Source organism: Bombyx mandarina, chromosome 09 (genome assembly GCF_030267445.1).
Source record: "Bombyx mandarina strain Sakado chromosome 09, ASM3026744v2".
NCBI classification, from domain to species: domain Eukaryota; kingdom Metazoa; phylum Arthropoda; class Insecta; order Lepidoptera; family Bombycidae; genus Bombyx; species Bombyx mandarina.
In genome coordinates this window covers 1,434,500-1,449,336 of record NC_143216.1, presented here as the reverse complement: position 1 = coordinate 1,449,336, position 14,837 = coordinate 1,434,500, and the positions used below count along the sequence as shown (strand labels likewise).

Here is a 14,837-nt window from a genome sequence, read left to right as displayed (position 1 = left end):
AAATATTCAAAAACGCAGTACATAGCAGTACGTATGATAAAGATTACCTTGCATAAATTTTAATAATAAAAACTAATTTGGCTTAAAGGACTTTGTTTCCAAGCCAGTAAAATATATTTAAAAAAATGGGGAAATAATATCACACGTATATACCATGACATGGGGTAAATTGGGATCCTGGGGTAAATTGGGACAAACCTGCGGAAGATTCTCAAAGTACTTGTAGCACGGAATCTACCTAATTTTCTTTAAGGTAATATTTATCAATGTATGGAATAAAAACCAAGTTAACTATGGAAGTACTAAACATGAGTTAAGTTGGTCCCAAAAATTAGTCAAATTAAATTTAAAATAGTGGTTGAAAAGAGCGTTTTAAAACAGCTTAAAGAACTTTTAAAAAAAGTGATATTATCGTTGTTTTTTCAATAAGATCACAGTTTATATAAGTTTTTAATACACCTGGAAATACCACAACAAACGGTAAGTTGCAATATTCTTATTTTAAATACAATATTTCGACAAAATAAAAAATGTATATTTTTTCCTTTCTTTTTGGGGAAAATTGGGACGTATGTAGGGTAATTTGGAACGAGACTGGAAAAATTAGGGACGAGAAAACACAAAATTGGAACGCCAAAAGACAAAATAGGGATGGCTTGTTAGGGTTGTCACTGATATCTTATAATAGATTTTTTAGCCTATACTATCACTTAATTGCGTGATGTAAAGAAGGTTAATGTGTTTATCAGTTAGTTTATGTAAGTATTATAGGTAAAAGAAAAGTATATATATAATTACTTTTTTTTCGCGACATTTACCTTGTAATATCTGCCCGGTCGTATGTTCTTTATAGCAATAAAAAAAATTAAAAGTTAAAAGAACTCAAACGAATCAAAACTTTTATTATTTCAGAATCTATTCACGCATCGAATCATGATTTTGTTAACATTCACAACGAACACACACAAATAAAAACAGGCCTCAGATTTTAAATGTAACATTAATTAAAAATCCGAGATATCCAATTATGAGTGAGTGAATTAATTGAGTTTAGTTATTTCGCTTAGAAAGAATTTCTTTTATTTTTGTTATTATTGGCAGTAATCAGATAAAGCTGTTTTTTTATCTTATTCACCTGATATCTTACTCTTGCTCAAAGATTATTTTGAAAATGTTGATTAAATAAAATTGTATTATTGCATTTTCAGTCCTTTTGTTTTCTATTTTTTATTCTATTTTATGATTTTGTTTCAGAGTTGTGATTTTTAAGGAAATTAAATAATAATTTTCTAAAATATAACATGCACATACTTTTTTTGATCATTGTATTGTTGATTATCATTCACGTCACATCGCTTCGGAATAGAAACCAGCTTAATTTACACTATGTTGTGTATTGTGCTTAAATTATGGATTGTATTCATCATTTCGGTCCATATAAATTATTATATGGCACCTACCTATATATCGCAGTACTGCGAGTTGACAACCCTTACAAATATCCCAATTTAACCCTCAACCGTGTCAATTTACCCCGGACGCTGGGTAAATTGGGACGGCCATTATTTTACCGATTATTTCTTTAAAATGAATAATTTAAATAATGTAACGGTTTTTATCACCTAGGTACGTTCAAGACTCAACTTATTTCTTTGGTTGAGCAGTGACTATTTAATTGGAACTATTTTAAAATTCAATCTGAAGGTCGATTTTGTCCCTATTTACCCCATTGTACGGTACATACTACTACATACCTTTATTTACCTTCAATATTAAGTGTATAATCTATGTTTACCTTTAATATTGTATGTATATTAAACATTATATACAATGACTTATGTACAATTATTGTACATACAGAAATAAAATATATAAGCTAGATTGTTTATTCTAAAACTGCACTTATAAGACGGAGTATTAGTAAAGTAGGATAAAGTAGAAATAAATATAACTGTTCTCATTCTCATAAGTCTTATCGACGTCAGTCCTCGCAGCTGAAATTTTGTGTTTCTAAATTGTTATTCTCTTTGGTAAATTAGAATTGCAGACGAACCAATAAATCAATAAACCGCAAATATATTTTATTAGGGAGATTATCTTTAAAAATACGAATCACTTTTATACCTATTGAACGAAGTACTTAATATGGAGGAAGCCAAAGCGGTTAAAGAAAATCCTCTGGACATCGACAGCAGTAGTTTCAGCCCAGACGTCTACTTAGATTGTCTTCTAAAATGCGCTACCCTAAAGCAAGTAATGGACAAAGAAGCGGAAATTGTAACTCAAAGTCAATTTCTGCAATCAGAAATGCAGACATTGGTTTATGAAAATTATAATAAATTTATTTCGGCGACCGAAACTGTACGCAAAATGCGTTCCGATTTTAAAATAATGCAAGAAGAAATGAATAAACTTAGCGAGAATATCAATAAAATAACTACATTCAGCTCTCAAATATCTGAAAATCTCCAAGGCAGCGGTAATAATGTTCGACGTTTGTGTGGTACAAGACAGCTGTTAGATAAACTTCAGTTCCTTTTCCTTCTACCTTCTCAACTTAACAAAGCAATAGCAGAAGGCAGATACAGTGATGCTGTACAAGACTATTCACATGCTCAGCGAGTACTCCAAAAATATGGCAATCAGCCTTCATTCCAAAGCATACAGACTGAGTGTTCAGAAATTATATTTGAACTGAAGAAGACACTCCGTGAAAGACTTATCAGTCCTAATACATCTGCAACTGAACTTGCTGAAAGTGTAGCCCTTTTAAGGCAGCTCCAAGAAAGTGATTCATCCTTACAAGATATATTCCTTAGTTGTGCAGAGAGTCGTCTTGACAAACACTTGCAGATGCTCAGTTCTATAGCTGAACATACAGACATTTTGGACTGGGTAGAAAAATGCAATAATACATTGTTGGCTGATTTAGCTATTATAATATCATGTTACAATGAAATGTTCGAACAGGAAGCTATCATACCCGAATTTGCTGATAAAATAATGATTCAAATTTTTCATTTATTCGAAGAGGTCATTAAAAGACCCGAGAACAACGGAACTGAAATGTTAATAAGGGGCCTTGATAAATTCTTCAGAAAACTCCAGGCTATGACCGAAATATCATCAAGTGATATGATGTCCAGTAAAGGCACCGAGGTTGTCATTCAGTGTATAAATCACAAGGCTATGGTACAGTACCAGAGCATACAGACTCAATTTAAAGACAGTCTTATGAAAGTAAGGCAGTCTTTGGCCAGTAAAGGGTCAGAAACAATTGACTTAAAAGATATATTGAACTCCCTTCAAGTATATCTGATGCAAAAAATCCAAGCCTCACTCTTAGATCTAATGGCATTCTTACAAAATAATTTATCATTTGGATTAAAACCTTGGTGTGCAAAAGCAGTAGCCGATGCTTGCTCTAAAGTCATAAATGAAACTATGGCTAATCTTTCTGATCTGGTAAAAAAGATGGCTTGCCTTCAGACTTCAAATAACAACATTCCTTTTGAATTGCTACTTATACTAGCTAAGCTATGTTTGGATATGCAAGAGACTGGTGTCTCGACATTACAGAATCATCTTCTCAAACTCTTAGAAGAGGCTGCTCCTGGCCTCACTGTGGATAACAAGGATACTAGTAGTGTCATGGTCCACTTATCTACTGCAGCGCAGACTGCGCTAGATTCAGAAGTTGTATTTATTGGCCAGACTGCAGCCCAAATGTTGAGAGTATCTGTATTAGCTAGAGATTGGTTGCGAGCTCCAGAACCAAGGGGGCCAAGAGCAGTATGCAGAAGAGTAGTGGAGACCTTAGCTAGTGCTGATGGTGCTGCATCTCAACTGTTTCCAACTAGTATTAAACCTTCTAGTGACTCCAGTCGGCGTACTATTTGGTCACGTGCTCCTTCTTCTTTTTCACCTCTTAATAGGATATTCTCTGAGAGAATTGAAGTGTTTAGTCCTGCAGGGGCAGACAGAGCTGCACTATCAAATGGTGCCCTAAAAGTAGCTTTGAAAGCATTAGTTGAATGTGTGCGCCTACGCACATTTGGAAGGCATGGCCTACAGCAATTACAAGTTGATGTTCACTTTCTACAGCAAAGGCTTTCATGTATGGGCAATGATGAGAGGCTTCTAAATGCTTTGCTTGAAGATGCTTTAGCATCAGCACAGTTGAGATGCGTTGACCCACAACTAATGGAACCTAGTATTGTAGATATTATTTGTGAAAGAGGTTGAAGGTGAAGAACATGACGGTTGTATTGATAAAACTGGCTTAATTATCATATGATTCAAATTTAGATTAGTCTAGGGAACCACTCTTAAATATTAAATAAACAAACAATTATTTATACTTTTAGTAGTTTTATTTATAACCCATTAATCAAAATTGCATCATATTAAAAATAATATCATCTACATTTATAAAATTTCATGTTAAATGCTTCTAAAACATAAATCTCACAAGACTGCTACTCTGTTTTTTGCATTTTTGTTAGTCACGTAGATAAACATCATTAAAATTAAAAACATTTTAATATACTATTCAAAACAGACATTATTTATATATTTTGGTCCTAGTTCACTAAAAAAATTATGATGATCATCGCATTTAGATTAGTTCATCGTAGTGGTAAATAATCAAGGTTGATGTAATAATTAAGAAAAAAAAAAGATAAGTAGGTAATGATAGTTATTGGCAACAACAGATATTTCATCCTTAATCTTGAATCTATAAACAGGTGACGTATTGAAGGCATAATAATGATTTGAAGTTAAAATCTTGTTGATGTTAATTGATGGATACAACTAGACCGTGAAATTTACTATTGCAATAGATTCACTATTTCCTAATGAATTGGATCAGAAAGTCTCAGTGGATAGTAAATAATATTTAATCTGTTTACATACAGAGTGTAAGAATTCCGATTTAGAAAAGGAAACTTTAGCACACGAAAAATATGCATAATTTAAGGATATTAATTAGCGGGCACTGCCCCTGTATTTCATTATAATACGCTAGTGTAAAAAGAATTATGGTAAAATTTTGCTCAGCTATATGTAAATACTTGTAGTTTCTGTATGCGAATTCTAGTATGTTCCGTCTAGTATATTCTAGTAAATCCTGCATGTACTAGAACAAGTTCTGCACATGATCACGATATTGTGGCCTTAGCTAATTTTATATCCACACTTCTTATTCAGGAATCATCAGTCACCACCTGTCTTTGTTGTCGGGAGCCTTACACCCGGTACAGCTATATTAAAAACAAATTTCGTAGCATACGACTTCTGAAAAAATAAGCTCACAAAAAGAAATTTAACATTGTCCTACACATCTTCGTCTGACCTAGAAAACGATTTAATTAGACTATTACTAGACAAGTATCCCAAAATACAATTTAAAACTGAAAATGTTTCCAATATTTTATCAGAAATATAATAATTAATCTTACACATATAATATAACCTCTACAACAAATTGACAAAATATAATTGCTATAATATATAAACTTCTCATTTACAAACAGACAAGTAAACGCTAGTCCTGTCTGGACGCATAAAGTATTTGTTACAAATGATGCAATCAATTAAAGTTCCCAAACTGGTACATATATTTCATTTAAAACATGGTCCGTTTGTTACTTTATATTATAATGAGCTTCTTGATGCGTGGTTCCATACAACTAGCAACATTCTTATACTCTACGAACATCGTCCCAAAAATTCAGTCGATTTCGAAAATTTACGATACAAGAACACGAAGTGAGCCACACTCGCGTGGAGGAGTACATCGCCTGGAGTGTATTGAATCTGCCATTTTAACATGTGCGGCTCACATCTCTTGTTAAGTACCATTATGATTTCGATTTTTGCATCAGTTTCCTCATTTTCTCGGGCACGGGGACGCCTCTGTGGGCGGTGTTCCTTTTCGCCTTGACTACTGTCGTTTGTTTGGAAGTTTCGAGTTTGTCAGAGGATTTGAGTGACTTCCGGGCTTCTGGAGGTTTAACGTCGAGTTTGACGCTGGACTTTCTGGTAGTTTTGGGTTGGGTCGGAGCAGTGGTATCGCTCCGAGTGCTCGACTTCCGAGAGCCGACAGGTTGCTTTGGCCTTTCTGTGGATTTGCGTGTTTGTTTCGGGGCAGGCTTCGTATCAATCTCAGGCGGTGGAGAACGTCGTTTGCGTATCCGAGGGGGGGTATGCGCCAGTGTGGTGTGCCGGGACAAAAGGGCAGCGCTACTAAACAACTGACCACAGTCACACCGGTGTTCGATCTCTGTTGTCCCTGAAATGTTATCAAAAAAAAAGCGGTTAATGTTTATATTTTTTAAAATGACATTAACGAAACAAAGTTCTCGTGATTATCACAAGGCGAAGGTTTTAATTTGAATTGATTTATTATTATTACTACTTTTTCATCAGTTTTTTCTAACGAAGTTAGGTAAGGGTTCTAAATGGTAATTGCCGCCCGAAGGCATCGCGACAACGTCAATCCTTCCGCTGTGTAGTGTGTATTTTTTTAATGGAAATAAAATAATGACATTCCTCATAAAAGTTCCTGTTTTATAATTACACAGGTGTCGTGTAACCCAAAACTAATATTTTCGAATTTATTCGTCGCGGCCTGAAGGATAAGACGCTCGCTTTACTCCTATCGAACAATGTGACTTAGGTAGGTACCGATTATTCTAAGGAAATATCGTATGATAAAAATTGAATGCGCTAAATTTGTGCAATTACTGGTGGACCGTGATTATAGGCCTTGTTTCCACTCCGAAGCAGTTAGGAGTTCGTATTTGAAGGGTGGGAGAGTAGTTACATAATTCAATTGATTTTTTTCCCTACCTATTCAATGGTAGTATAAAAGGCTATCTCAGCTACGCCCGGATGGGTAGGTGAGCGCACAGGCTTAACCTGAGAGAATTTGCTAACACTAGCCTTAGCAAGAGCAGTGCTTCGCAGAATATACCACTGGATCAGAATCGCGACCCACTGAGAAGATCCGGCAAGAAACTCAGTGGACTGTGTCTATGAGATTCAATTGAGATTTCCACTGCATGAATAACAATGAGGGGCGTCATTCACGTTGTGATATACAAGGGCTCTAAGGTATTCAGTTAACATCAAATGTTAAAAAGGTTAACACAGTGCGTCACCTCATATGAACTAATAAAGTATTCTTAATTATATTTCTAAACCTTTTATAAGTGCAAAAGCTGCAGTTAAAAGTTTTCAAGCAAATGACTTAGAAATCAAATTAACCCAGAACAATAATGACATTTGTTTGTGCCCTTAAATTTCTTAATGTTTTCTTTAGAGCACTATGCCACCATAAAATTTGTTTGTTTTTTGTCGTATTTGCACCAGTTTATAGAATACACGCAACTAGCAAAACTTCTCGTTGGGTTATCTAAAGACACTTATGTTACTTGTTTTTATTATTATTTAGTAATGGAGCTTTGAATATTACAAACAAATACTTACGCTTTTTCAATTGTTTAGCTGGTGAAGGATTCGTTTTGTGCGACGAAATTGTAGGCCTTCCCGAAGATTTTCTTTTCGCAACAGAACTTAACGTTTTCCTTTTGTCTGCCAACGATTTTCTCTGAGGTTTAATTAATTTCGTTTCTTTAGTTCGGTTTTCTTTTGCCGGTTTAGTCTGTTTTTCGGCAATAACCGTGGGGAAAGAGTATTTGACGTCACTATCGTCTGAATCCGAGGCTGGTGCTTCAGTAACTTTATTAATTCTTCTCTTTACATTTAAAGCCACTACTTTCGCCTCCACGGTCTTTGGTTTCAGGCGAGGTATTTTCGGAGGGTGCTGTAATGATGTTCTCCTCTTGATTAGTTCTTTTGAGTCCGGACGTTCAATTTGTAGGGAACTACGTTTATTTGCTCGTATTTTCATAAACGTTTTCCCTTCGGCAGTAGCATCTATTTGGTAATTAGGATTCAACATGTATCTAACTTCATCATCGTCACTCGAGTCTGTAACCGGTTTTACATCGTGCACGACGGGTTGTGGGGGTTTTGTTACCTTTTGTCGTTTTATTAGTGCCGATCCGACTTTTTCTTTCGGAGCAATTTTCTTTTTCAACTGAACCATCACAATCTCTTTTTCTTCTCTCTTCTTTAAATTTGTGGCAACTTTAGTAACTATCGCAGACTCGGATCTATCAGACACTTCAACTATATCTTCCTTAACTATAGCACCAAGATTTTCAACTTTTCCTTCAATATGTTTTTCTGGAAGACTTTCGTCTATTGTGAGCAGATTTTGGACTGTTTCTGGAGCAGTAATTTTAACGTCGTTTTCAATTTCATCTTTTTCCAAATCAATTACTTTGATCTCTTCTGTAACTATTTTTGGTTCATCGTCATCATCATCTTCATCATTAATGTTAGATTCAATGGAATCATGACGTTCAACACCTTCGACAGCGTCAGTTAGGCCGTCTGGGTTTGGTTTACACATCTTCGACTGTCTCTTTTTCCGTTGACAAATCACAGTGTGTTTGTTCAGCGAATGTTCATTGGGAAACACCATGTAGCAAAGTGGGCACTCGTGTATTATATCTTTCGTGGACAATGAGCTCTGTACACTTTTGTCGTCCGATTTTTCCGAACTTGTCTCATTGTGTTGTTCTTTGTGTTCCATCAAATGATGTAATTTTCGAAAGGTTTTCTTACAGATTTCACATTGTGGCGGCGGTGTAGACTTTTCAACGGTATTCGATGGAGTACTCGGTGTAATGGTAGTTTTTTGTCTATTTATACCATCGTGTGTTTCGCGATGTTCAACTAAATGGTGGAGTTTCCTAAATGATTTGTCACAGGGCTCACAGCGGAATCCAGCGCTTGTGTCTTCACTTTGTTTTGTCACTTCATCAGATTCAACTTTAACTTCACTTTGTTCAGAGGAGCTCTTCCGAGTTCCTTTAGCGCTTGTGCTATTCGAGTTGTGAATAATCCTGTGCTGAACTAAATGATGAAGTTTCCTAAACTCTTTCTTACATATTTCGCAACTAAAAACAGATTTGGTGCTTTGCACATTTTCTATTTTCTTTTCACCCTGTTTCGTGTGTTGAAGTCTATGACTATCCAAATAAGAAAGTTGTCTGAAAGTTTTACCGCAATATTCACAAACAATCAAATGGGTTAGCTTGCTGTTTGGTTTATTTCTGGTTTCTTTCCTTGAATCGTGTTGTTTTCTGTTATCTTCTTTTGATTTGTTTTTAATGGGAGTGTCTTCTATGACGACGACTTCATCAGTTTCTGTCTCTGATTTAGAATCATTCGATTTCCGTTTATTAGGGATGATCTTTTTGATTTCACTGATTTTAACGTCGTCGTCATCATCATCATCATCATCATCATTCAACGGATCAGAGTGACTGTCGAAAGATTTAGAATCGGAATCTTGAGAATCTCTCATTCTTCGTGCTCTTCTTTTACCTGCATCAGATCTATTAGGCGAAGGACCGGTGCAGTGTTTAACATGCTTGAAAACCACATTCTCTGTCCTAAACAGTTTGTTGCAAATTGGACAAACTATATTTTCGTTAATTTTTCCCATTGTCCAATTTTCTTTGACCATTTCATCTCCTGAGCTATCTTCGTCTTCTGTAGATGTTTCGTGCTTAATTGGCTTTGCATCTATTAGACGGGGTTTTTTATTCGGACTTGGTGGTTTAGATTTTTCCGGGCTTCCGTCAGGTAATGGATACTTCCTTGGACGTCCCCTTCCTCTTTTCGTAGGAGTCTGCTGTTGACTATCATTAATAGAACATTTCCTTTCTTTATTTTCGGACTGGTTTTCTAGTAATTCGGCAGCTTTGACCAAATTATCTATAGCAGACACTGTGGTTTTGTTTCTAGGCATATCTACGTCGCTGTTCATTACCTCTTTGATTGTGTTTTGCCCATTAACTTTTTCTTCTCTGGTTATACTTCGACCAAGTAAGTATGATTTTTTGTGAACTAAGCTCTTTGCGCTTGGCTTTTCGTTTTTTATTTCCTCGAACCTTCGTTTCTTCTTGGGCGAAACGTCTATTCCTAAATCGCTAGGTTGAATCAATTCGAATTCTGGTTCTTCAACAGGAGTTAATACTTGTTTTCGTTGGTGTTTTATTTTACTTTTCGATTCATCGTGTGATTTGGTTTCTCCTGTATCAACAACATCAAAATCAAACGAATCGCAAGAACTAATCGTTGAATTGTCAACATCTCCAGTTGTTTTCGACGGGGATAAATCTTTGCCCTGTACATTCAATTGACCGGGAGTGAACTCCGCATTTGTGTCCATGAATACAACTTTCACTGGCTTGTCTTCGATAATTGTAATGGGTCCTTCCATTTTTCGTTTAACAGTTAAAGCATTTTGATATGCAATCTGTAGTTTCGATTGGTAATTTTTGTTAGACGGATCATCATGTACAGGTATATTTGATAAAATAGTGACTTTGTTTGAAGGGATATGTTTGAAATTTTGTATTTTCGTAGGCGCCCTTACAGGTATTTCACTTTGTTTAGTTGAATAATTTGTCGGGGCAACCTGCGTTTCAGCAACGTTAACTGTTAAACAATTTTGATATGTAACAGAATTCCTCCTAACAAATTTATCAAAGTCTTTCTCCGTGATAACAGCTGTTTTCTTCTCATCTTGTTTAGGTACAGATTCTTTAAAAGATTCATCTTTGACGGTAATTGGAGACGAAAAAGAATTTTTATTGGTCTCGATATCGCCGGTCACAGGTTCATGTTCAATAATTTCTTCTTCAGAGTCGAATGCTGATGTAGCACCTGCAGTCTCTTTCAGCGGAACTGCTGCTGCTAAATTTGGCACTTTTTGTACATCGCTCTCCTGAGCGTTTGCTTTTTTCTCTTTTTTCCTTTCATTTTTATTAATGTTTAGTTTCGAATTTAGATCCTGTGGTTTTTCTGGAGGTATTTCTTTTAAGTTCGTTCCCTGTGTTTCGCTCATTTTCAATTCAATGGCATCTAAAGTAGTTTGATTGTTCGCAATGGCATCCACAACAGTAGAATTCAAATTCTTCTTGTCCACATTGTTCTCTACATTAAGATTTATATCTTCCGTAACAGGTTTCATTGGATACGTTCTGTTAATTAGTTCTTCAATTGTTTTGTCAATTAAATCTTGCGCATTAACTTTTCTCTGAGGAGTTTCTCTTTTTAACGTATTCGTAACAACAAGAGGTACAGGTTTATCGGCAGAAAGAATTTCGGCTGTCGTCGCTGCTTCTGACTTGTTCATATTCTTTAAGCTTACTTTTTTAGAATTTGGTTCAGATGTTACAGACTTTATGGGTATTTTGCTCTCGTTTCCTGCAGAACTCGATTTGCTTTCTGGTTTGGCAATTGCTGTTTTGTTTATGAATAAGGATTGATTTTTTACAACAGGTTTATTTAATTCTGAATTTTTTGTATTTGCATTAGTTGTTTGTCTTTGACTATCAATTTTCTTAAGGACATCACGTTTGTTCAAGTCGTTAGAATTTTTTATTGATTTGCTGCTAGTATTATAAACTGGTGCTTTGGTTTCCTTTATTTTATTTAAGAATGCTTGTCGATTGGCCTCAGTCCATTGACCAAAAGGAACAGCACTATTGTTATTGTTGATTGCTTTCTCTTGAATTTTTATGTTTTCTAATTTAATATCATCCTTTTCTTGATCAGCCGTTTTCTGTGTTGCTTCTTCATTAAATTTTCCTTTAAGCTGGTCTTTATTTATGGCAACTGTGTCAAATTCTTTAACATTTTCAATTTTTGCAGCGCTTTTACTTTCTAAAGTAAGTTTAGGTTCTGATTTTCTTTCTGGTTCTTCAGGTTTTTTCGTAATATTAAGAATAATAGCTGAGCTAATGGTATCAACATTATTTTCATCTGGTGTAGCATCTTTAACTTCTACAATATTTTTTGGATTTTCTATATCTGTTGTTTTATTTATTTCTTCTTTTAACAATTTAGGACAGTTAACTTCATCTGTTGTTGTGGCCACCTCGAGACTAGCACCACTACGATTTTTATTTCCACTTATGTTATCACTAGAATCGACAACATCTAATGTCTTTTCTTTAGGTAACACAAGGGTCTGGCCATGTATTTTATTTACTGCTGTACTGACGTCACCCGTGCCTTGTTTTATTAGATCTTCCTCATTCACACTCGTTTCAACTTTCGAAAGATCTGTCAAAGTAATTTCTGTAGAAGACTTGCAGCTCTGTTGATCTTTTATGTCATTATCAGATACCATATTTGTGGTCAGCATATCTTGTGTAGATTCTATTTCTTCAAATTGTTCTATTTTTCCTACAGCAGTTTCTACTTGGTTTTCTTTAATTTCATTACTTTTTAATGGGGGTTTTTCTAATTCTGTGTTCTGCGGCATGTCATTTTGTGTAACTTTGGCTTCCTTTATTAAATGTTCGCAATTGTCTTTTAGATCATTACTTGGTAATGCATTTGTTCCTTCATCATGAAATCTTGAATCTAAGTTTTCAGTTATACTATCTTTTTTATCTTTTTGTTCGTTTACGTTTAAGATACTAAGTTTGTTTTCACTAACTGTACTCTTTGGTTCTACTTTTTCTCCTTTATCAAAAACATTGTTACCAGCTGTAACAATATCAGGCTCTTTGTTTAGCTCTGTCATTTCTTTATGCTTTGTTGGTGTTTCAACTAATTTTTGTTTACAGTTATCAGTGTGTACTTCAATAGTTTTCTTAACATTATCAGAATGTCTACTCGGATGCAATTGTTGATCCACCATCGTTTTTGTAAGCGGGACACCTTCTTTGTTAGGAGTTGAATGTGTCATAGGCATAAAACTGCCTACCACAGGAGATTTTCTTGATTCACTGAACTTCATCATTTTTCCATTTAAATTTAATTCTGGTTTGCCCTCAAAAGGTAACAGTTTGTTTTCACTGTCTGCATCTTCTGATGTAGAAATTGGTGTAGTTTCCATTGTGGGAAAATTCTTCTTTTCAGTAACTTTGTTACTCGATGAATCATTTATGATTTTATTTAAATCTTTATTAATAGGCACATGTGATGTGTTCTTTTCGATTAGCTTCCCATCTTTTGTAGGCTGTAAACAAATTTTCAATTCAAGTGATGACATAAGCCCAAATTTATCCTTTATAATATAATCCTGCTTATTTTTGTTGCAGTGCAATCAAATTAGTCAGAGAATTAGTTTTACTTGAATAGTTAGGGGAACTCTTTTATTGTTACAATGAAGACTTCAATGGGTTATATCGCATGATGAGAATGGACACTACAGCCTCTATGGAATGGAGTAGCCACTTACCGTCAGTATTCTGAGAACGAATAAAAAAAAGTACCAAATAACATCATGATTTTTCTACATTCATTGACTAAAATTAAACTATTAATGCTTTTTTTTTACATTTATATTTGATAGAAAACTATAATGTGATACAAGGAAAACATAATTTACACTACATAGTTTTTATTTAAAAATGCTTACCACTTCTTTTGTAACTTCTATTTCTATTTCTTCATATACTTCTAAATTCCCTTCAGCATTTTCACTGGAATGCATACATAATTATCATTCTCATCAGAACAAATTGTAATTTGAAATTAAACAGCTGCCTGCATATTTAGTACTTACCGAACTTTGAGAAATTTAAAGCTGGGTTGCTCTTGGTTATCTATGATCTGAACAGCAGCTAACTCTTCCTCCCCGTCCTTCCTATACAAATACAATCCATTCCCAATATCTATAGCATCCACATTTTTGCCATCAATTTGTAGCACTACTTCTGTATCTTTACTTGTCTCACCTTGCATGAGTGTCGGCGTTTCAGTAAAATTTTCACTTAGCTTATATTCCTCAGATTCTGCTCCCTTAAGTTCTGTTGCTGTTTTGTCATCTACATCTACATTGTCATCTATTACCAGCTCGTCACCATCATAAGAATTGTCGTTGTCTTCAAATATCTCCACTCCTCCAGATAGGATGTTGGCAGCCTCAATTTGTTTGCCAATCTTGTAATTGTCACGGTCAATTTTTTTATTGATTGGCGACAAGTTTCCTATGATAACGTCGGTGCCCGTGATGGTCGTGTCTGATTTTGTACTCGTCGATGTTAAAGCCACATCTTTTATGTGAGAAATGTCAAAGGTTGAGTCAACTTCAGACAGAGAAAAATATTTGGAGTTTTCATTGGCCGTCATAAACGCCTCGCTCGGTGGCGATGTGGTGTCCAGCGTGGAATCACCTGAGCCCCCAGCCGTACTTCGCAACTGGCTCAGTCTATCCATCCCCGCACTTCATCTGCCTTCACAACAAGCTTGTTACAACAAAATGCAGCACGTCTGCAATCGACGAGGAAAAAATATTTCTCCTGTTAAGAAAGCCGTTGATATCATTTGAAGGTTGGTCCATAAATTAGCACCTAGGTCAATACCAAAGAACAGTGAAACTTTTTAGAACGATATTGATATCGTGACACTTATGAAATTACGAACTTAGACTTAGCAATTCACATCGAATAAGAGTAGGTTTTTTCTTTAAAATAATCCTTTACTTGATTCTTTCATAAATAAATTAGTAGTAGGTATACTTTTCTAGAAGCGAATAAAAAAATCTCAAGTTTTGATAAAACAACACAACACATCAAATAGTAAAGATGGACGCTAAAATCGGTGTTGCCGCTGTTTCTAAAAAATAATAAGTGTATTATCTATGCCACTGTTTGAATTGATTTTTTTTATTTAAGTTTCTTTTTGGACTTGCACGTCACGTCTCTCTTACGTTGCCATGGTTTACATACAAC

General features: G+C 35.0%; 2 protein-coding genes across 2 annotated transcripts; one reads left to right on the top strand and one right to left on the bottom strand.

Annotated features, from left to right (window-relative positions):
• Nucleotides 1-1,802: 1,802 nt before the first annotated feature.
• Nucleotides 1,803-4,360, top strand: Vps51 (vacuolar protein sorting 51). Its single transcript, XM_028180331.2, has one exon. It carries the CDS (start codon nucleotides 2,146-2,148, stop codon nucleotides 4,243-4,245), a length of 2,100 nt encoding a protein of 699 aa, XP_028036132.1. The 5' UTR covers nucleotides 1,803-2,145; the 3' UTR covers nucleotides 4,246-4,360.
• On the bottom strand, nucleotides 4,352-14,837 carry LOC114247374 (uncharacterized). Its single transcript, XM_028180329.2, has 4 exons — nucleotides 13,670-14,837; nucleotides 13,523-13,586; nucleotides 7,495-13,120; nucleotides 4,352-6,295 (listed from the first exon to the last, which is right to left on the bottom strand). Exons 1-4 carry the CDS (start codon nucleotides 14,320-14,322, stop codon nucleotides 5,865-5,867), a joined length of 6,774 nt encoding a protein of 2,257 aa, XP_028036130.2. The 5' UTR covers nucleotides 14,323-14,837; the 3' UTR covers nucleotides 4,352-5,864.

Coding starts and splice junctions, on each gene's coding strand:
- LOC114247374 (XM_028180329.2), bottom strand. CDS start 14,322: ATGGATAGACTGAGCCAGTTGCGAAGTACGGCTGGGGGCTCAGGTGAT. Junction 13,587..13,669: donor TTTAAATTTCTCAAAGTTCG/GTAAGTACTAAA, acceptor TATGCATTCCAG/TGAAAATGCTGAAGGGAATT. Junction 6,296..7,494: donor AGCTAAACAATTGAAAAAGC/GTAAGTATTTGT, acceptor ATAACATTTCAG/GGACAACAGAGATCGAACAC.
- Vps51 (XM_028180331.2), top strand. CDS start 2,146: ATGGAGGAAGCCAAAGCGGTTAAAGAAAATCCTCTGGACATCGACAGC.